The sequence below is a fragment of the Fundulus heteroclitus genome, unplaced genomic scaffold (genome assembly GCF_011125445.2).
Source record: "Fundulus heteroclitus isolate FHET01 unplaced genomic scaffold, MU-UCD_Fhet_4.1 scaffold_620, whole genome shotgun sequence".
Classification (NCBI taxonomy): Eukaryota; Metazoa; Chordata; class Actinopteri; order Cyprinodontiformes; family Fundulidae; genus Fundulus; species Fundulus heteroclitus.
In genome coordinates, this window is record NW_023397056.1 from 20,001 (window position 1) to 42,519 (window position 22,519).

The 22,519-nt window shown below is 39.2% G+C and overlaps 1 protein-coding gene across 3 annotated transcripts in view; it reads left to right on the forward strand.

Moving 5' to 3' along the window:
* Positions 1-21,840, forward strand: part of LOC118556350 (probable global transcription activator SNF2L2) — a gene marked incomplete at its 5' end in the record, with an annotated part of 41,325 nt that extends 19,485 nt beyond the window's left edge. For 2 of the 3 annotated variants that reach the window (XM_036133437.1, XM_036133439.1), the window contains 6 exon segments: positions 1,657-1,880; positions 9,189-9,297; positions 10,259-10,360; positions 11,758-11,884; positions 12,970-13,103; positions 19,136-21,840. In XM_036133437.1, the coding sequence (XP_035989330.1) occupies positions 1,657-1,880; positions 9,189-9,297; positions 10,259-10,360; positions 11,758-11,884; positions 12,970-13,103; positions 19,136-19,171 (732 nt within the window). 3 annotated transcript variants of the gene reach the window in all.
* Positions 21,841-22,519: the final 679 nt, after the last annotated feature.

Genomic DNA, 22,519 nt, shown 5'->3' on the forward strand with positions numbered 1-22,519 from the left:
TTCGATGCTTTAGGTATATTTCTAATGCTAATGACAGTAAGTTTAATTTTTTCTAAAAAAGCAATGTATAATTATTGTATGCATTATAAAAAGCTCTTAAATTAAGTCAGTGTGTCCATTTCATGATGAAAGTCTTACTAAAGTCTTTATAATGAATTTTATATATATATATATATATATATATATATATATATATATATATATATATATATATATATATAATTATTATTAATTTAGAATTAATATTAATTTAGAACTAATATTGCAAAGAAATTTGCAATATTAGCAATTTTATACCGACCTTTGTTTCACTTTATTATTGTACTTTGTGGTATTTTTAGTGATGTACAGCGCAATAACTCTGCAATCTAACCTGGTCCTGAGTAAAACTCAGTGTTTCATTTTGTTACAAATATTTTATTAAGAGTAGTTGATTTTAATTTATGGAAGGGCTAAAAATATATTTTGAAAGTGGGGACCATGGCGTACCACTCCCAGAAATGGAAAGGGTGCTCCCTACTCCCCTCTGTGGCTCCTTTTCAATTCAACCAGAGAGCATCTTCCCCATATTATTATTATTATTGCAACTGTCATGTCATGCCAAATTTCTATTTTTATGTTTCTCACAAAATAGCTAAAATTAGATTTTTCTGGTCGAGATTTACAGCAAAATAGAAAATTTTGGTTGCAACGGTTTGCTCACAGAATGTCAGTAAATACTTGATCAGTGCATCTCTAAGCATATATACTGTAGTTATGACCCATCTGCTCCCTGACATGTATTACACTATTTAAAAAATAATAATAGCAATTAGGTTCACAAATTATCTACCCTCAATATTTTCCTGAAGAAAAAGGGTATTGTTTTTAAATGATTTTGAGCCCTTTTAAATTTTGATTGAAGCAACATGATGCAAAATGGGTTGATTATCCTTCAGGTTTTAAATATTCTCTGATTGGCATTACACTAAAACAAAACATTATTATTTCTTTTTTTCTCGTTCATTCAGTCTCGCCTGATGCTGCGCTGAGCCAGTCTATAAGAACAATAAAAACTAAACCAAAACATATCAATTTGATTTCTCCACAGTTATCCAGAAGGCGGCTTCTAATTATTACCTTATTATATGATAACTTTTGAACATAATTAAAAGTTTTGCTTTGTGCGATGCTGGTGGCAAACAACAAATAAACTGTGACACTTTTTCTCCGGAGAAACACCTGAAGCTCTGCAAATCAATTTTATTGAGTGTCTCAGACGCTTGAGGGAAAACACAATTAGAACAAAGACACTTTGAGGCCAAGGTGACAGGATGTTGAAACCAGTGTAAGCTGTGGTTCAAACAAGCACTCATTAGAGGAAGAAAGATGTGGGCAGACATGTTGGCTGCTGGATACAGAAAGAAAAAACACCCTGACAAGGTGACACACAGTACAAGAAGACCTGGTTTGAAAGAGCACATTTAGCGAGAACAACAGGAGAACTGAATGAACACACAAAAGCTCTTTTTAGGATTGTAAAAGTTATTTATTTTTCTTTGTGGCCATGAATTAAGCCTAAAAACTGAACACTTGTAATTCCGCTCTGCGTCACATTTGTCCTGAGGGACGGTAGCATAAAGCCCAGTTTCTGCTCTGCCGTTTGTAAACCTTCAGGCCATCGAGGACGGAAACCTGGAGGAGATGGAGGAGGAAATTCGTCTGAAAAAGCGTAAACGCAAACGGCGCCAGGACAAGGACCCGTCGAGCAGAGACGACGGAGGCATGAAGGCCAAGAAGAGGCGAGGGCGGCCGCCGGCGGAGAAGCTCTCGCCCAACCCGCCCAAACTCACCAAGCAGATGAACACCATCATCGACACAGTGATCAACTACAGAGATGGGTACGCTTTGGTTTTCTGCCGCATTTTCCAGAGAGCTGCAGCGTTTCTTTACTGCAAACTACACAGAGACGTTATTTAAACCACATTGGAGTCCTGTCAACAGATCCTACATCCTGTTCAGATCTAGTATTTAAACACATCCTGGCTGGTTGAGATGGAAGTAGACAAGTCTAACAAGCCCTGGTGCTGTAGAGCATCCAGAGTTATCTAATCCTTTCCCTGCTTTATATGCTCACAGGTCTCTCTTCTAAATGAGACACTGAGTCTCTAGGGACTAACCTGTAAAAATAAAGGATTTATAGAGAAAATATGCTTGTGGGCTGAGAGCCAACCAGTCAACAGACATATTGATGTTTCTGTAACATCACAGAAGCGATTAGTCACCTGAATTATGCTAATATTTAGACATTAATGTGGTTGAAGTCATATTTTGGTTAATCGTTTTTGTTTATTTGACAACAGACACTTTATAATCTTAATTATGTAGTCTAATAGATGCAATATTGGAGGTTAAAAGGAGAATAATTATGTTGAAAATAGTCTTGGTGTTTTTCATGCATAAATTTTGCAGCCGGGTTTTGTACTTTTCTTAAAATCCCCCCCATCAGTTGCACACACTTTGTCTCGAGCAAGCTATTTTTAATAACTAGTTTTCGCTGCTGCTACACCTGAATTTCCCACTGATGAAGGATTTTTCTCTTCTATAAAACTTAGTGTCAGCGCAGAGCCACAGAAGCCTGTTTAACATTAGCTGCCAGCTGTCCTGATTTAGCTAAAAGCTGTTTATTAGACGTATCTTTTTTTTTCTTTCTTTACTGGGAGTTTTCCAGGTATGAACTTTGGCTCCTTAAGTGAAATCCTGTTAGTTTAGTGGATTGCTCTTAAATGTTGTCTCAGGAGAGGTCGTGTTAAGACTGCTGTTAGACCCTGAGGCATTCTGAGGAAACCTCTAATGCTCCTGAGATGTGTGGAGATCTTTATTTTATGTGCTGTCTGGATGTGAGTGGTCTGTTATACTTCTAAACATGACTGGCATAACTACTGTGATGTATTTGATACATGCAACCAGCTGATCCAAAGGTTTCTGGCACAACTTCTCCAACTGCCAAGTTTTATGGTGATGTGAAGCATCCAGCAGCACCTGAAGTAAAGAGGAGAGCTTTGTGGGGTTCATAGGTCCCATCATCAGGGTCAGCAGGCTGTGGGTTTTTAAAGTGTAAACAATACACTCACAGGCCACTTTATAAGGTACACATATTTAATCCTTTGCCACAAAGGTATATAGGTGTTAAAGTCCATTTACAGCGAGTTAAACTGAACACCAGACAGGGGAAGAAACTGGGTTTGTGAATATTTGAGTGTGGCTGGGTTGTTGGTGCCAGATAGTGCTGGCCTGGGTGTTTGGGGAAAAAATAAAAAAATGCTGATATGCTGTGATTGCCACACACAACCAGCTGTAGGGTTGACGGAGAACGGTCCAAGAAAGAGAAAATAACCAGCGAGAGGCGGTTGTGTGGACAAAAATGCCTTCTTGATGTCAGGGAAGAAAAGGGAAACCTGGTGTGAGATGATCAAAGGCCAACAGAGGCATCAATGAACAGAACAATATTTCCAACAAATGCGTGCAGACTGCCATCACAGATTGTGCAACATGTTGAACCATGAAGTTGATCACATGGCTGTCAATCCTGTCATCTAAGATAGGAAAGTGATGCTTTAGTCCATATTTAGCACCCTGATCATGTTTGTGCGTGTGTGGCCACAGTGGGCTCATCTTCTAACGGTGCCACAAAGCTCAGGAACACAGGAAATGTGCAAAAGGCAATCTGAATCTAACTAAGATGTACCCAACAAAGTGGCCAATGACAAACATTTACTGAACTACCGTATATGTCGGACTATAAGTCACACTTTTTTTCATAGTTTGGCTGGTACTGCGACTTCTATATCAATTTTAAATAGATCATACTGAACATGAACCAAGTAGTAAACATTACCGTCTAATAGCCACAAGAGGGCGCTCTAGGCCTGTGAAGACTATATGCTGCTCTTGCACCTCTTAAAATTGATCAAACATTAACTTATAAACAACAAAGACTGAACACATGTACATATGTTGTTTCACAGTCTGCATTCACACTGCAGAGCGTTACGTGGTGCAGCTCTAAGGAAACGGACCGAGACAGAACCTGTTATTAGCCTGTCTGGGAAGCTAATAACAGCTAGCGTTAGCTTACAGCGCTTTTCACAAATTCGCTCATGCACGTGAGCTTGATGTTGCTCTGAAACATACGGGTCATACTATTAGCTTACCGCGCAGCACTGTTAGGCTCACGGTCAAATTCCAGCGTAATTTGACTGAATTTTCCACGAGAACTTTTGACGAGAACTTTCCAGGTAGGAGAACTTGGCTTGTTGTGCTAATTCACCCCATTCATCCTCCCAGGTATGTTCCATATTATTCAGCTCATTGTGGATGCAGCTGTGCAATTGAATAAGTTGCCTTACTTGATTAAATGTCAGTCTTTAGTCTTGGATTGTGTGAAATAAATTTCTAAATAAATGCGACCTATAGTCTGAAAAATACGGTAATACTGAGCTGATTCTCCATCACACTTCTAAAAGTATGAGGGAGAAAAATGTTCAGTTTAAATTGGTTTGGACTCAACTGAGCATCTTAGATTAGTTTTTTTCTAGTTTTAAGACTAGAAACAAAACCCTGCATCCATTCTTTTTCAAAATGTTTAGTACATCTACAAGCATAGCTCTCAACTCTCACGCATTGACCGTGTGACACACGCATTTCACTAACTTCACACGCTCACACGCAACACAAGACATTTCACACGCAAACATGGAATTTCTCACGCATAAAAATCACAAAGGCCCTCTGGGCTGCGGACGACAAAACTCCGCCTTCTGCTGAGCTGTTTCAGCTTCTTTCACAACTTGTGGCCATCAGTAATTCCTGCTGCAGTTCTTTTTAACAGAGCAGCAGGAAGAGTGATCAGAGTTATGAATAATTTTAGTCTTAACAGTGGTGAAAGTGAGCCGGTAAGGTCCTGTACCGCGTACACAGGAGGGGAGGGGGCGGGGGGGGGGGAGCTGCTGCGAGATGACCGGTTCATCAGAACCAGTCATGGCTGCACGCTGGATCATAAAACAGTTCTGCTAACCAGATGCAGTTTAAAACGCCACTTGGTCTGTTTATACGTTTTGTTTTTATTAATTCTGCATTTTGTAACTACATGCACCGTATTTCTGTGCCTCCGCGCTTGCTCCTCTCCCTCCCCTCCTTTCCCTCGGAGCAGTGCGCTCTGGGCGTCAGTGCGCCCAGAGCGCACTGACGAGAGCAATAGAGATTTGTCTAGTCAGCGCGGCGACTGACTGAGAAACCTGTCACTGTGAAAGGTGATGAGAATGTTATAAACTGTAACAGTCTAGAAGTGCATTGAGCTGAAAGGAGGGACACATCAGCAGCAGGATCGTGCGTAAAGACGCAGCGGGAACCTCTGTGTGCTTCAGTGTTGCTGCTGAGGGGATCATAAAGGCTTGATGAAACTTAGCCTGATTCACCAATCAGGTTATAGATTCACAATGATAAACAACCCATAGATGAATGTGTAACAGTGTAATAATTCGGTCAATAATTAAAATCTACTTAATTTTATTCAGTATTATTTAAACAATTGTGTATTATTTATGTTTTAATCCATTAACTGAACAATAAAGTATTAATATGTCTCTTTCTCTTTTTAACACAAGTAATACATGTCTACTTCAATGTCTGGTGGGATAAAAATGAGATGGAGTTGACTCCACCGGCTCTTCCAGGGTCTGGTTAGCCCCGCCCCCAAATTAGCATAATCTCACTCCTAACTTTTGATAAAAGTTGAGAGGTCTGTCTACAAGGTTTAATTTCCAATCATTTAAAATCAAAGAATATCAGCAGTAGCTTTGTGATAAAGTTTTTTTCTGAAACATGTCTCTGCGTGACCCTTGGGCTGAATGAAAGCTGAGGAAGCTGCTGAGTCGTCATTCACGCAGCAGGAGACGCTGCTTCAGGCCTCATGGGGGTCTCAGCTGATTAACAACTTCTTTCTCCTTCAGTTTCTCCTATAAGTCTGATTGTAGAGTTTTAGTGGTGCCTCTTTCATTAATAATCCTCATCTTGTTCTACAGGCCATAAAAAAATGGCTTTACATCAGTCCCTACTTGGGTTTATAATTTTAGCTGAAAGGCCGTTCCCTATCCGACCGTACCGTCTATTTTTATGTAACAAGGAGAGAGAAATGAAAAGACACCAAGTCACGTTTTGCTAACTGGAGAGTTCGGCCTGAATTAAAAAATAAAAGCATCTGTCTCTCCGTCATGGAACAACATCAACTATGTGCTGCTCGTCCCGTCTGTCCAGAAGTCGAATCCATCGCCGTCCCTGCGGCGCGTCTCCTGCCGCATCAAAGGATTTATCATTGTGACTCGGGATTCCCAGGTTACGATGCCGTCTCCTCATTAAACAGCCGCCCAAGCTGTGCAGAGCTGCTTTGACCTTTTGCTAAAATGTGAGTCCGTCTGCAGAAATGGAAAACTCTCCCACCGCGTGGTTGATGCCAGGCAACCGTAAATAAACACGCCGCGCAGCGCAAACACCCAGAGGTTTTCCAGGAACCGCGGCGATTTCTCGCACCGTCACACGACGCGACGGACGTCTGAAGATGTTTCTGCAGGCTCTACATGGAGGGTACTTGCCAGGTTACAGCAGACTGTACAGTTGGGTGATAGATGCTTGGTAGCAGCGGCGTGTTTCAGAGCACACAGTGGGTTACAGTATCACCGTCTACCAAGGCCTGCGCTGTGTAATTTAAAAGCACATTATATGTTTTTAACCTTGTTAAGATTAAAGATGCAATTAGAGTTTTAATTCAATTCAGTTTTATTTATATAGCGCCAATTCATGGGACATGTCATCTCAAGGCACTTTCCAAAGTCAGATTATACAGATTGGTCAAAAAAAGATTTCCTCTCTAAGGGAACCCAGTTGATTGAATCAAGTCTTGACAAACAGCATTTATTAGCTAATATCTTATCAGAAAACAAAATTAAACAGTTTTTGAATATCAATGGTCGACTTGAAGAAGAAGATACTTGGCTGCAGAATTACATGTCTAAAGTTTTTATTTTTTTTGTAGAAATGAAGTGTTTTTGGTCATCAGGTCAGAAGAGAGAGAGAGCGCTGAGAGCTTTCTAGTTGAATCATAAGTAGTGATGGCCCTGAATACTGATCAGTCATTGAAGATTAGGAATTTACCAATACCCTGTTATATTCAGATACCTTATTTTAAGTTAATCACCCCCATTTCCATGTATACGTTTTAAAAAACTAGATTTATAGCGTTGTAAAATAAAACTACTTCTTATCAGCTTTACTCTTGAACAATGTTCCAGAGGCTGCAGGATCTGCTCTTCCTTCCAGCTGCACACACCTGAGCTGGAGACAACAGTGCAGCTTTTTGGAAGATGTTAGATCCGTTATAAATATTTAAAACTAAATCAGCATGCCAGCCGTCCACCATGGTCATTGTAGTTTGATGGTTTGGGGCTGCTTTGCTGCATCCGGACCTAAATATGGTATTAATTGAACCATGAAGGTCCAGACATTAGCCTGATTAAGATGCGGTGGCATGCAGAACGCTATTCTGTCATACAAAGTGGGCCAGAGCTCCTCCGTAACGCTGCAGATGTTGCTGCTGCTGTAAGTGGCACAGCCAGGTAGACAGCCATCTCTGTCTGACATTAAAAAGAAGACAATGTTTAAAGGAAAAATGCTTTTGTGCAGCACTGTAATGTTTCAGAGTGTCGCTTTAAAAGCTGAAACACTCCACAGCCTCTGCAGGCACCAAACACCCAGAAAGCTGCAGCACTGAGTTCATACGACCAGATTGTCTTTAAGGAAATTACTGCAGCTTTCTACAAACCCTGCTTCTACGTTGTTTTATGACTGTTAATGAGACACATTACCCGATTGTTTTTCAAAGCATCCTGGACAAACATGAGGAGCAAACGGTTCATGCCTGAGTGGAGACGTCCCTGGATGAATGAGTCGGCGTTTGGGTTTTCATTTTGATCTGGGCTGCTGCAGTCGTGATCAAAGTTATAAAAATCCCAATCCATTTTTCAAGATCACGTTGAAATTTGAAAAAAGGAAAAAAAGTTTAATTCTGCTTCTTGTAAACACGGCAACAGGAGTTTGTCTTGGCAGAAGCCTCCGGGCTGCGGTCACGGTAATACTTTGAAGCAGATGGTTCAGTTCTGGTGCTGCTCAGGTTGTCGGCGCTGAAAACTTGTGGGAGAAAACGTTTCTGACATAACCAATCAAGTGTGTCTGTTTACAAGATTAATGAAAGAGAAGAACCTCAGATGCCTACTTCTGCTGACTAATGTCTGCCCGCTTCCTTTTTTTATAAACTCTGGGGAAATTAGCTTTGGATAGACTTCAGGTAGTAAACAACCTCACTAATCTTTTTCTTTTTGTAGCTGGCCAGAAAACATGAATTGATTACCAGGCTGTTAGACTCGTTTCTACAGCCTTAGATTTTTAGCTGGGATCTCATTCATTGCACATTAAAGTGTAGCATCATAAGTACAACTGAGCTGATTATAAATTTAAGGTTCAAACTAAAAAAATAAATAAGTTATTTCTTTTTCATCTTAGCTTAACTCCATTTATATAATCCCACGCATTAATACAGTTATAGATTTGAAATTTTCAATTAAATAATTCTGATTTCGACCTGCAAATCCTGATAAATCTCTATAAAAACTCTGTCTCTCTCCTCCACCTCCGGGTTTCTCTTATTTAAGTTTAGAATAGAACCTACATACAGATAGACTTAGACAAACTTTTATTGTCATTTGTATCTACAGGGTGGATACGTTGCATACATCCTAAGACAATGATGAGATTGCAATTGAAATAAAGTAACATTACAATATAAAGTGCAGCAATGATAAGAATGTAACAGTGCAGGAGAAAAACTATTTTTAAAAAAGTGTGCAGAATAATGTTCCACCATGTTTATAGTGCAAAGATAATGGTGCAGAAAAGGCATTAATTTGAAAAGTTCAATGTTGGCAGCGCATCATAGACATAAAGGTAAAAACATATAAACTAAGAAATAAGAAACCTTGGTAAAAATACTGTACAGTTACTTAAATAAGCGTTCTGTCCATTTAAATAATTTTTTAATGGACAGAATGTGCATGTGTGTATATACGTGTCCCAGTTTTAATGTGACTTTGCTTTATTAGCAGGTCTGGAAGGCAACTGAGCGAGGTGTTTGTGCAGCTTCCATCCAGGAAGGAGCTGCCAGAGTATTACGAGCTGATCAGAAAACCTGTCGACTTCAAGAAGATCAAGGTCTGTTGACTGAGAGGACATTAACAAAGAGACGAAGCTGAATGTATGGAAAGTGCTTCTGTTTAATCTCAATATGGCTGTAAACCTTTAGTCACTCTCACTGATATCTGGAGGGTTTTATAATGGATTTCATCAGCGGTGTCCAAACTACGGCCTTCCATCACAAGAACGGCATAAATTTGCTTTTCAGTCATGATGAAGATGCTTAATAAAAAAAAATGGCAGTGTGCAACGTTTACTATTGGGAGGCCTTTCAAAAAAGATGCAAATTAGAAAATTAAAAATGTACGGTGCAACACAACGTTTACATCATTCATCAACCTTTTTTTGTTGTTTTAAATCTACTATGAAATAAGGTTCAAATTAAGTAAGACCACAAACATCCAGTGACTGACTGAAAAGAAGTCTTGGGCTAAACTTGGATAAATAAAAATAAATCTACACAAAGATAATAAATGAAAAAGACATTTTATGGCTTTTTAGTAATCGGGGTTTCCTTCTGGTTAATTTGATTTTAATCTGTTTTCAGACCTCTTGGTAATCTGGGATTTATCCTGAGTGATCAGCTTTTAAAGCAGCATCATTTTCCTTATCTGGTGTGAATAATTATCCTTAGCTTGATTTAGGTTAAATAAAAACGTAAAGTTTCAAACCTGTTAGATGCTTTTTGAGTTTTGGATCTGCAGAGATCTACAGATCCCTTTGTTTCATTAAAATATTACTTGTTAAGTCTTTAGAGCAGGAAAAAATGAGAAAGATACATTTGTCTTAGTAATTTTAATGACCTTCCAGCGAGCGTTTTCTACTTTTTGCCGCTGTAGAAAATATCAGGACCTGGCTGAGTTTAGAAAGTAGCTGTTCTATAGCAGCATTACTTTAAAAGCTTTTTTATAAGAAGGTGGAATCCTTCTAAGTCTCTGTAAGTGACTCTGAAACTCACAGTTTTTCTTGCTGCTAACAGGAGCGTGTGAGAAACCACAAATACAGAAGTTTGGGAGACCTGGAGAAGGACGTGATGCTTCTCTGTCAGAACGCACAAACCTTCAACCTGGAGGGATCCCAGGTAGCATCTGTTTTATTTCTGTCTGATCGCTCTCCTCTAATTAATCCCTCACCTTCTGTGGCGTCCTCATAATTTCAGACGTCTGCCGTTCTCCATTTCTCAGAGTTTAGCAGAAAACTCCTTCTTTGAGCGAGTTACACTCGGGGAACCTTCAGAGACTAATTGTACCTTTTTCTCTGTCTGCCGGTTCGTCTTCGTGTGGCAGAGCAGCGCATCGTTCCACTTTTGACACTTTTGTGCCTTTCTGTGTGTTTGTGGTGAAAATTGCAGCCGCTTCTCCGGCACAATTATCAGTATTCTCTCTTCCCGTCTTGTTTGGGTGTCTTGAAAACATCCTGTGATCTTTTCAGTCTCCTGATTATGAAATGTGATGTTTAACGTTGTTAAAACTCAGTTATTACTAGAAATTACAGCAAATATACCAGGAGTTAGTAATTACAGTGCTGATTTTTTTGGTTTTAACTTGTGCTGGATATCAACCTCTGGCCCAGATGCCGTCTCATGGTTCAGTAGCACATTCCTGTCTCGTTAGTACTCGGGTCGGCCTGTTTTGAAGGAACTGACTCTTACACAGGTTAACCCGTCATACCTGCCAGGTGAGGCGGTGCCCCATCATGCTGGAAAATGCTCTGATTGTTTCTGGGTTGCTGAAGGAAGTAGTCGCTCTGGGCCGACTGTTGGATCTAACTCTGGATTCTCGGCAGCGTTTCAGACCTAAATGGGATGAAAAACAGTCCGGCACGTTGCCTGCCTGTTGATGCTTCAATGTTTGCTTTACACACTTTGCACATGCATGTTAATATAATACTAGTATCAATATGTTGCAAAACTACATTGTCATATTATTCAAATAACAGCTAACAAAAGGTTTTTAACCCCAGCTATCTATTTGAGATCGGATCGGATAGAAAAGAATCGATTCCAAATCTTGGGAATCGGAATTGAATCGATTTTTAAAATTTGAATCAACACCCAGACATTTTAATAGAGTTAATATTACTGAATTATTTTGTACCAGGACAGAAATACTGTGAAATTTGCTTTCAGTTTACCATGAAGTTTCCGGCTTTTGAAGTACTTTTGAACAAATTATTATGTATGTCAACACTTAGCACTTAATTGGAACCTTCTATAAACCTTGTGCTGGGGATTTGAAAGTTTCTTTTTTTTTTTTCTTTTTTTGTTGCATTCATTATTTGATAAGATGGTGGAAGCAAAATATGTTTCGTTCCTAAAAGCAATTTTAACAACTTACATTTCAAGGTTGAAACTTCAGCCTTCCGGTTTGAAAAGGACCGTTCTGTTTGTCTTTTCAGCCTTTATACAGAAATGGTGGTTATTGTTTTCTTAACCTTTCAGCTTCAGTTCAGTAACATTTTTCCTTTTGTGGTGAACAGATATACCAGGACTCCATTGTCCTTCAGTCTGTCTTCAAGAGTGCCAGACAGAAGATCGCCAAGGACGAAGACAGTGAGGATGACAGCGATGAGGAAGATGATGACGACTATGACTCAGAGGCTGAGGGTAAGACACACACATTAAAACACACACACATTAAAACACACACACACACACACACACACACACACACACACACACACACACACACACACACACATTAAAACACACACACACAGAAAGTCAACCTTGTGTCATCTCATTCATATTCACAGCTGGAAGCAGAGTCAGCGCTGCTCTGTTCCTTCCCACAGGAACTACTGAGCTGCTGCGACCGTCTAACTTTTAAATAGATAAAATGTGAACAATAGACTTAAAATGAGTGAAAAGATTGGACCAAAGCCAAATGATATAAAACGTAAAAGCATACACTTTCATTTGGGTGTGTTTAAACAGTTTTAAGCCCAAATCTGGCTTGTTGCTAACATTCGTTCTGGTTAATTTGGTTATAAGCGAACCGCTATAAATCTATATTACCTGTTATTAATTTGGCATTTATCCGGACTTATCAGATTTTAAAGCAGCGTAATTTTCCTTATCTGGTGTGGATAATTATCCTTAGCTTCATTTAGGTTTAATAAAGGCGTAAAGTTTCAGAACTCTTCATTGTAAAAAGCTCAAAAAGGAAATTTAATCTAAAATAAATTATCACAGACTAATTTTTGTATTTAATTAGGTTGTCTTTACTTAAAAAAAAACATAGCATCTGAAATATTTAAATATGCCTAAAAAGCAGAACAGAAGAAATGCATAAGGGAGGAAATGCTTATTCACCCACCTAAACTACTTTTTCTGTTATTTATATCTTTAAAGGCATTCATGTGTGTCCGAGCCTCTCTTTTCTTTCTTTTTTTTTTTAATCAAAATTTTAATGAGCTTGAATTTATTTAAATTTTTTTGACCAGAACAGAGCCCTCTGGACCGATCCAGCCCTGACTATCACTCGATATTCAGGATATTTTCTTGTGCAGCCTAGACCACCAGGCCAACGATAAACCTGTGAAATAAGCCTCAAACTGCCTTTCAGAGTCTCATATTTACTGAACGTTGATCTCTGAGGCGTCGTCAGCGCTCTCATGTGAGCTGAAGCTTTTTTAAGTGCTTTGTGGCAGCGAGGTTTAACCCGCGTCTCCTCTTCAACTTTTCTCCAGCTAAGTCTGTGCGGGTGAAGATCAAGCTGGGCAGGGAGGGCCGCAGCCACGACAAAGGCAAGAAGAGGCAAAGCCGCGGAAAAGCCAAGCCGGTGGTCAGCGACGACGACAGTGACGAGGACCAGGATGATAACGTAGGTCCTTCACAGAGAACTGCTTTCTGTTCAGGCATATGTGACACGCTGTCATCCTCAGGGATGATCCAGAGCTCACCAAACATTTCACCACTGGGGACACAAAAATCACCAACTTGACAGGAAAGAAAACGACAACATGCCTTTTCTAAACACTACAGCCACATTCACCCAGTCACTCTCACTGAGGCGCACACATTCATACACATTCACACACATCGACATGTGACGGGGGGGGGGTAGCTGGAATCGTACCCACAACCTTCCGATTGCAAGACGACTACTTTACTACCGTATTCTTCGGACTATAAGGAGCATTAAATATTCTTTCCAGCTGTGTAACATCTCTCCTCCACCTCCACAGCTCTCTATCGTCTCTGTCAGGAGGACAGAGTAGCTGGACTACACTGCCCTGTTTATAGCATAAGGCCAAAATAAACTTAACTTTTATATTTAATTAACTTAATAGGTTTATTGTTGCTAGCATGTACTCTGGGCGTGGGCTGCCTAAAGACTCCCACATATTCAGCCGTACTGTGAGCTTGCACTGCAAAAACGGATCTAAAAATATGTAAAATGCTCTTAAAATTAGTGTTTTTTCCTAGATTTGAGCAGGTAAATAATATTATCTGCCAATGAAATGAGTATTTTGACCCCTAAAATAAGATAATTAGACATCCTGCACTTGAAATAAGATGATGGACATGAGTTGTTTCTATTTTAAGTGTAAAAATCTTATTCCATTGGCAGATCTTCAAGGACAGATACACTCATTTTAAGAAAATATTACTTATTTTTAGTTCCTTTTTTGTAGTGTAACAGTTTGATGTAAAGACTTCTTACCGCTGAGAAGTTTATAGTGTGACACTATATATATATATATATATATATATATATATATATATATGGCACATCATCACATTTAGAGAACATTTATGATAAGTGCGCCTTATAGTCCAAAAAATACGATAATCAGATTTTAAATGTAGTAAACTGGTTGCTTTAGCTAAAGCAAAGGCTTCTTTTATTCTTTTAAACCTTGCCGATCTGGAGAACCACTTGCTTGTTTTCATCAGCCCAATAACTCACTACTGTAACGCTCTTTATGTCTGTGTGTCTCGCTCGTCCATCAACCGGCTTCAATTGGTCCAAAATGCAGCAGCAGGTTGTTTTTTTTTACTGACACCCCTGTTATGTCCTCCCACCACTGACTGCCTTCTTTAGAAAAGATTTTAAACTTTTGTTGTTCGTAATGCTCCTAACAGTCTGGCCCCGCCCTACATTTCTGATTTATTGAGTTATTGCTTGGTTCAGAGCCCGGAGGTCTTTGACCCATTTCTGACGTCTAAATATAAACACCGGCTGACCGGGCCTTCTCAGGCACAACCCCCAAGACTCTGGAATAAACTCCCTCTGGATCTCCTCTTTATCCACACCTCCAGCAATTAAAAACACAACATTTAAGATTTGAATATTGCATAATAACAAAATGCCATTTTTCATACAGGAATGGGGGCTTAATGAAAAGTATGTTTAATATCAGCTTAGTTTGTTTTTTAAGGTACTTTTAATCTGACAAACAAGCCTTTTAGAAATGCATTTTCTAATTTATTGAATATTTATGTATAAAGAAATGAATATAAATGTTCAGTACAGCAACTTTAAGAGCCTCATATCAGAACATTTACTCAAGTAAATCATCTCTGCGTCACATCTGAGCCTCGGCAGGTTTAACATCTGCTTCAGTAAACACCGACGTTCAGACTGGATTCCCAGAGACATTCCAGGCTTTTCCCTCTTGGATTCATAAGTTTTTTTGTTTTTTACTGGATCTTATACCTTTGTTGATTGTTTCGCCTGGAGATGCTAATAGCCGTTAGCTGCTTCCTTGTTTTAGCCCCTGCTGTGCATGTGCAGTACGTACAAACGTTTAAATCATAAATAAACACAAAAAACTTAATTTACTAGCAAACTAAGCAAAAAGAAAACATAAAACACCAAAATAGCAACTAATACTCCAGCAGGACGTGATAATCTTTGATAAAAACTTAAAAAACTCACCAGAGTGAGCTGCTGATGTATACATTTAAAAAAAAGTGAAATAATGTGTCTGTGCAACGCCGTCTTGCCAGGGACAATATACCACATGGTCAGGATGAAATGCTACATTATTACTCATAAAATCCAGGAGTGGAATATTAATATGCATTTATTGAGGGCCATGTGAGTAACCTGGCGAACCCGATCGATGATTGTAGCGCTCTCCGTTCTGCACATTATAAATCTGGGACTGCTTCTAGCGAATTTGTTTGGGGAAATCAGGAACATTCACCTGAACTCTGAGCTGATTGGGCAAAACAACACCTACCAAAGCTTGATTTTAGCCAATCAGGGAATCAAATGAAAATATAAACAGCCGACACCATGAAAAGCCACAACAAGTCGCGCTGCTAAAGGCGCTTCCTGCTGTTATTCTTTCAGCTGCTTGTGCGTCCTCCTGCGCTGCCATGTTTATTTTGGATCCGCTGTTGTTTTCATCACAGCACTATGTCCCGCCTTAAACCAGAATACTGCATCTTGATTGGACGAAACCGTGTTTTGGTTTGGTTGAGGCGGGAGTGGGACAAGAGGGATTCTTGTGTGTTTTACTGGCCATGTTAACATGTATGGATGACGCTGGACAGATTTAGCTTTATTATAACCACCTTAATCATTTGACAGACTTATTTCTTCTCTTGTGAATTAATTAACCCTTTTAAGTCTCTGTCTGTATTGAGAAACTCATTTAAAAGAAAAATCATATTTCTGTTCTCTGTAAATGAGAACAGAAATCATCAAAGGAACGTTGATGATGTAATTTAATAGATCTGAGGTTTATTTATGGACGAAAACAAAACTGAACTGTTTCTTCAGCTCCAGTATTTATTCATTTTTTTGTCTTTTGACCTTTTGCTGTCATGGAGAATAAAACCCTGGAGGAGGTTTAAAACTCTTCTTACCAAAGTGCTCCGGCTCAACCAGGCAGCAGCTGAGGTCAACCGAGACATGAACCCAGCGAGCTGCCAGCAGGTCACACAGATATCTGCTTAGAGATCCTACGTCTCACTCATTGTTCAATGTCATTTATTTAGAAAAAAGCCAGAAAGGCTGTTTTAAGCAGAACTACAGCCTGTGATTCAATAACTTGTTATAATCATATTCATTTTAGGTAGAAAATAAAAGCAGAGAAGGAAACTAAACTAGGACGTTTGATTCTGACACGTGACATTAAGAGAGAAATGAACAGATCCGGATCTAAAGACTTAGAGCAAAGGTGATTGTTTGATCAGGTGGAAAGCTCAGCTTTTCCTCTTTTGAAATCTTTAGATTCAGTTTTTTTACTTTGATACAAAGCCTTGACCCATGAGCTAAAAACTGAGTTAAAATGAACTCTCCAAACGTCTGAGACAGACTAACAGCATGTCGGGTTCTTACTGCTCTGTAAATGAGAAAAAGAGGTTGAGGTCTGAATGAAGCTGGCTGGCACTGATCTGACCTTCATCAGAGGAAGACTCTCCAAGAAGGCGACATCGATCCCTAAAAACCCTCAACTTCCTCTAGAAGGAGGCTTACCTGTGTCCAAAGGGAAAGACAGAACCAGAAGTCTTTTATTCCTGCAGCTGTTTTTTTTTTTTTTTAAGTTTTATTCTAGATGAATTTTCCTCCCAGGCGTCCTGATATAATCTGCTAAATGTGTCATTACTTCTCTCTTTGGTTGTTTTTGTTCTGTGTTTGCTGTCGTGTGCCGACGTTGTTGACTGTTGCTAATGAGTCGCCCCTCAGGAACAATAAAGTATTTAAATTCAGTTCTCTCTGCATGCTGCGTCTTTCCACTGCAGAGCGTCTCCGTCTTCGGTCTGCTGCGTTTTCTGGCAGAACGTCACGCTGTTTGGTCCTCCATACGTTCACCTGGTCGGTGGGAGAGAGATGTATGGAAACCATAAAGCTAATTGAGCCGTTCACGCGTCGCCCTCATTTTCTGTTTTCTATCAACAGAGGCAGAAATTTCCCATAAAAAGCGAAGCGGTCGTCAATTTAAAACGAGCACAGCTCCAGGTTTTTCACAGTTTGAGGCTTTTTCTGTGTCGCTGCTGCAGGCGGGTTCTCTAATGAGCAGATTTTACCAACGAGGGCAGAACATGAGGTTTCACAGAGATTCACTTCTTACCGGGCTTCATCTGCATCCTGTACGTTATCATGTAAAAAATAAGAGGAATAATTTCAGAAGATATCCATCCTCTGTGTGCAAAAAAAGCAGCATATATGATATATAGAATAAAAACCTGCTGTGAGCTGGTGTCCCGAGCGAATGGCACCCTTTTTATTTTAATTTCTCCATTACTTTATTGTCCTACACACCTAACACCAGTTACGGTAGATCTGGTGAATCTGATTCATGATCATGGCAGAGGTCTTTAAGGATGTGGTGGGGTGAGCTAATTTATTGTCTAAAATATTGTAACCGCGGAGCTATTGCTGAAGGCTTCAGCGTCAACATTTCCCTTTGATTCCATCAATGCCTCCCACTTTTCTCCATCAACTACCATCCAGAATCAGAGTTCCTTTTATTGTCATTGTGCAAGAAATGTAAAGTATTGCAGCTCTCAAAGGCCGTGCATATAAATACGTAATAATAATAATAATAATAATAATAATAATAATAATAATAATAATAATAATAATAATAAATAAGTATAATAATAATAATAATAATAATAATAATAATAATAATAATAATAATTTACTGACTGATTTTATGTGGTACAATGCGCTCAAAAATATTTAAAAATGTGTAAGTACGACTTTGGTTAGCAACAAGTCGCTCCACTCAATGGATATTAGGAGCATTACGGTACACTGTGTCACTACCTGATAGGACCCCTGAGCTGTCTACAGACTGCCTGACTGTAATGTCTAAACTAGAAGTGCATTCATGTAAGGCAGCCTGGAGTACGCGCTAGCAACAATAAACCTAGAAAGTTAATTAAATATAAAAGTTTATTTTGGCCCTATGGTAGAAACAGGGCAGTGTAGTCCAGCTAGTTTTTCTTCTCAGGAGAGAGCGGTGTACGCGCGCTGCAAAAAGGGAGTAACATTTTCTTTAAATTAGTATTTCTTTCTATTGGCCAATGAAATGAGTATTTTTACCCCTAAATTAAGATAATTTGATATACTGGACTTGAAATAAGATGAAGAATTGTTCTTATTTTAAATGCAAGAATCTAATTCACTAGGGAAGATTATTTAATGCACCTTACAATCTGGTGTGCCTTATGGTCCAAAAAATACGGTATTTGCAGTAAAAAGATGGATTTATGTGAGGGGAAATATAATATCATACCTAAGATTGTATCCAATCAGTCCTCTGAGATGCGATGTTGCAGGTGTTGATGCATAATGCGATGAGGATTAGTATTCGAGGTAACGAGCAGCTTTAATTAGGATCGTCTGCAGCAGCCATGTCTCGTTCTGTTTCGCTGTGCATGTTTAAACAACACGTTGTCAACACTAGACCTCGTTTTCCTTCAGTCAAAGCAGAACGGAAACGCTTTGAGGAAAAGTTCAATATTTCCCCGAAGTGACGAGATTTCTCACGTTAGCTGCTAGCGGCTGGAACGGCGGCGGCTGGTTGGCACGTTTCTTAGTGACGGCGCTGAGAGCGAGCCGGCGGCTCTGTGAAGCTCTGAATCTGCAGAGCTGACAACCTTCAGTGTCGTGGCCCAGAGCTCCACCAGGCTGAGTCTAAATGTGGAAAAGGATTTTCAGTCTGACCTGGTTCATCATGTCTCAGTCGATGGTCTCCATGTTGCCCTGTGTGCAGACTCAGTCTCAGCTCCTCCTCTGGGCTCGCTGCTCCTTCTAGGCTTTTCACACGCTCATCTGGAGGCGACCTGCAGCGCCGCGTGTTCTGCTGAAAAATAAAGCTTCATCTTCATCACACCTTCATCTTCTTTTCTGAGTGTTTACCGTCTTTCATCCCTCTCTTTCTGCAGGATCAGTCGGACAGGAGCAAAAGTGACGATGACTGAGGAGGACCAGCAGCAGTGTGAGGGCGGCGTTTATAGAGCTTATAAAAAAAGGACAATATCTTTGTTTTCTATTGTTGAGCTTCACACTGTTCCCTTTGTATTTGTCCTCTTTGTCTGACTGTAGTGTGTTATCTTCTCTTCCATCAACTTTAAAATGTATGACTAATCAATCAATAACTTACAGCAATACCAATCAGCTTATTATCTTGTTTTTAGGAGTTTTCTAGTATATTTTTTATGTCTGTGCTTGCATAAGGCACAAAAGAAATATATGAAAAATGGAGAAAAAAAACACCCCACATTTGGTCATTATATAAATTCATCTTAAAGCATTAATATTCCCCACATTAAAAGAAACAACGTGAAATTTGATGTATTAACAAAATATGAATATACAGGTTTGAGCATCCATGTTTTACGTTTATGGAGGAAAAAAATGGTTTTAAGTTTTCAGTTTTTCTTTTCCCTCTACGTTGTGGTGTTGAAAGTGGTAAAAAGTCCTGTTTGTTCCATACGCAGCAACTTTAAAAAGGCTTATTTTTTTCTCTTATATAATTTACAGGTAACATGTATAAGAATCTGCAAGAAATTGTGAGATTACCCAGATCTCGCAGGTCAACGGCTCATTGTCACAGAAAAATAATATTAATAATAACAGTTATATTAGCCCAGCTTGGTGCACATTTCTACTCCCACTGTGTTTAAATAAATCTCTAATTTACTGATAAAATGCATGAGTGGATAATTAGTGGTTCTGCTTAGTTGTTATATTTTCAGTTAGTGGTGAAATACATGGAATAAACATCTAAGCCCAGAAATCCTTCAGTAGAAAAGCAGCTTTTAGTTACTTTTATCGTTACATATTTAGAAAAATCAAAACTGCTTTAATCACAGTTAATGGTGATGAAATAAGTATTTATTTATTTTTTTTGGTTTGGTTTTTCACACTTAGATGTTTCAGACCATCAAACTTACTTTAGTATCAGAGAATGCAGTTTTCAGATGATCTCTTCTCATTAAGGGAAAAGGACGATCTAAAGCTAACGGCTGCCGGTACCACGGACTCATCAGGCGTTACATTAAATGTGTCTTTTCAGTCACCCAGAAAGGATTTAGTCCACTTTTCTCTGCAGAACTGGTTTAATACCGTCTCAGTTGGATTTAAATCCAGGCTTTGATTTGCTGCCTTATTTCCAGCCACTCAGAGGCGGACTGGATGTGCTTTGGGTCATTTACCTGCAGCAGACGTTGTTCTCCTTCAGGACCTAATGGAGAGCAGCATCAGCCCTGCAGCATCACCCCACCATCTCTGGCTCTTAGGATGACTTTATTCTCCTTAAATGCTGTGAGTTTCACACCAGATGCTGCTGGGAGCACAGAATCCAGAACGGTTCAGAAATTAGTTTTCTTGTAGGATCACTGAGATTTTAGTTTTTTTTTTCTTAAACCTTTGTTCCTCCAAAAACATCTGGAAGAATGAAACCATCTCTGTATCCCTGTCCAGGCTAACGGACATCAGAGCCCTGCTTTTATTTTGAAATAGTTTCGCCTGCTTCATGTTGACACACTGGTATCCAGCCTGGCTCTGAAACCGATCCCCCTATAAAATATACAACAGATAATTTATGGTTTAACGAGGACTCGTCAGGTTGGTCTGCACAGCTTTTTGCCTTAATAGATGAAATCCTCATTTGTCAGACCCAATAAACTATTCACAGTATTTTTGACCTTTTTTTATAACAATAGAACTATCTTTACTTCACTGAGAAACAGTGAAACAGCCTCATCGCCAAGCATCGACATTATAAAATTTATTTGAATCACTGTTACTCTCCGTAGAGATGACTAAAATCCGGTCTTTAAAATATAAACATTTCAACACACTGGGAGATAAATGTCATCCGTGACCAAGACCTGTTAGCTTCTTTATTTTTTATTTTATTTAGCTTTTCAGATGCTAAACCAACACCCAGCTTTGATGCTAATGTTAGCTTTTGTTTAAATAAGTTAGGATGCAACAGAGAAGACCAATAAAAGCTACCAGCTGTGGTTGCCATTGGCCGGCTCCAGTCCAGACTGAGTCTCTGGCTTTCCTGCTGTCGATTTTAAAAAGCGACATAAACAGTCAAAACCATTCTGATGGAATATCTAATTTAGCTAAAAAAGGAAATACAGGAGGTTTGGGAGTATCTAACACTTTTGGATTTCTTCATGTTTTTGCGATGGACCACAGATCTGTGGGAAGCGGCTCGTTTTGTTTGGTTAAATTCAGCTTCCTGAAGGAAATGTAGCCTCTCAACTCGTGTTGCATGAAAACTGCAAAAATCTGTTTTTGTTTTTTTGAAGATGGTTGACGACAGATTTTACACAAAACAACCTTTTACTACATTTAAGACAGAATTAAAATGAACTATATATTTTGGAGTGTATCCATCTAGTTTGATATGTCTGCAAATTAGTTTTACAGCCTCCCTTTACTGTTTTGTGTGTTTTGTAGCATGAGCTTTAGACGAATATACCGTACACATGCAGATTCCTGGTTTCTCTCCGTGTAACCCGCTCACCAGCTCTCTGACTTTCATTTTTTGCTTTCTTTGCACAGTGTCCTTGTGGTTGTAATCTCATAGCCCCGAGCAAATAAAAATCAATGATTTTCTGCACCAAAAAAACAAAAGTGTACCTTTTATTATGATGTGTGTTATCATTTCGTCTAGTATTTGCATGCGTACATGTCAGATTCAGCTCAATCTTAATGAATTTAAACCCCGACAGACTTTCTGGTCATTTTTTATTTTTTTTATTGTTCTCCCGGCTCTCTACAGGTTTACAGGACTTTTAAAAGCTAATTGGATTTCCTCCCTGTCTTCATGTTCAGCTGCTCACTGTGCAACACGTGGCCACGCTCTGGTTCCTGGACCGGGCCGAAAACGAACAAAACTAACCCCCCACACTTCCAGAGAAAACTGGAACATCTTCAGAAAGCCAGAAAAATATTCATTGAGACCGGTTTGCATGGAGAAGACTTGTACAGTGAATTACACTAGTACTGAAAAGTGGGTTTCTTTCATTAACTGAATTCAAAAAGTAAAGCTCAGAGAGAGTTTATTCCGCTAAGAATTGTGATTAAGTCTTACAGCTCATCAAATTCAGCCTCACACTATATAATTACTTATTAGTGAATGTGCTAATTTATAGCTTAATTATGAGACATCCTTGATTAGTGTTCTGCCGATTATAAAATCCATTCATTCATGATTCATTAATGCTAAATCAGCCGTAGTTATAAAGTGCAGCCCATATGATTAAATAAATATTTTAAAGCAGTGGCCATGCTATAGGCTGCAGGAG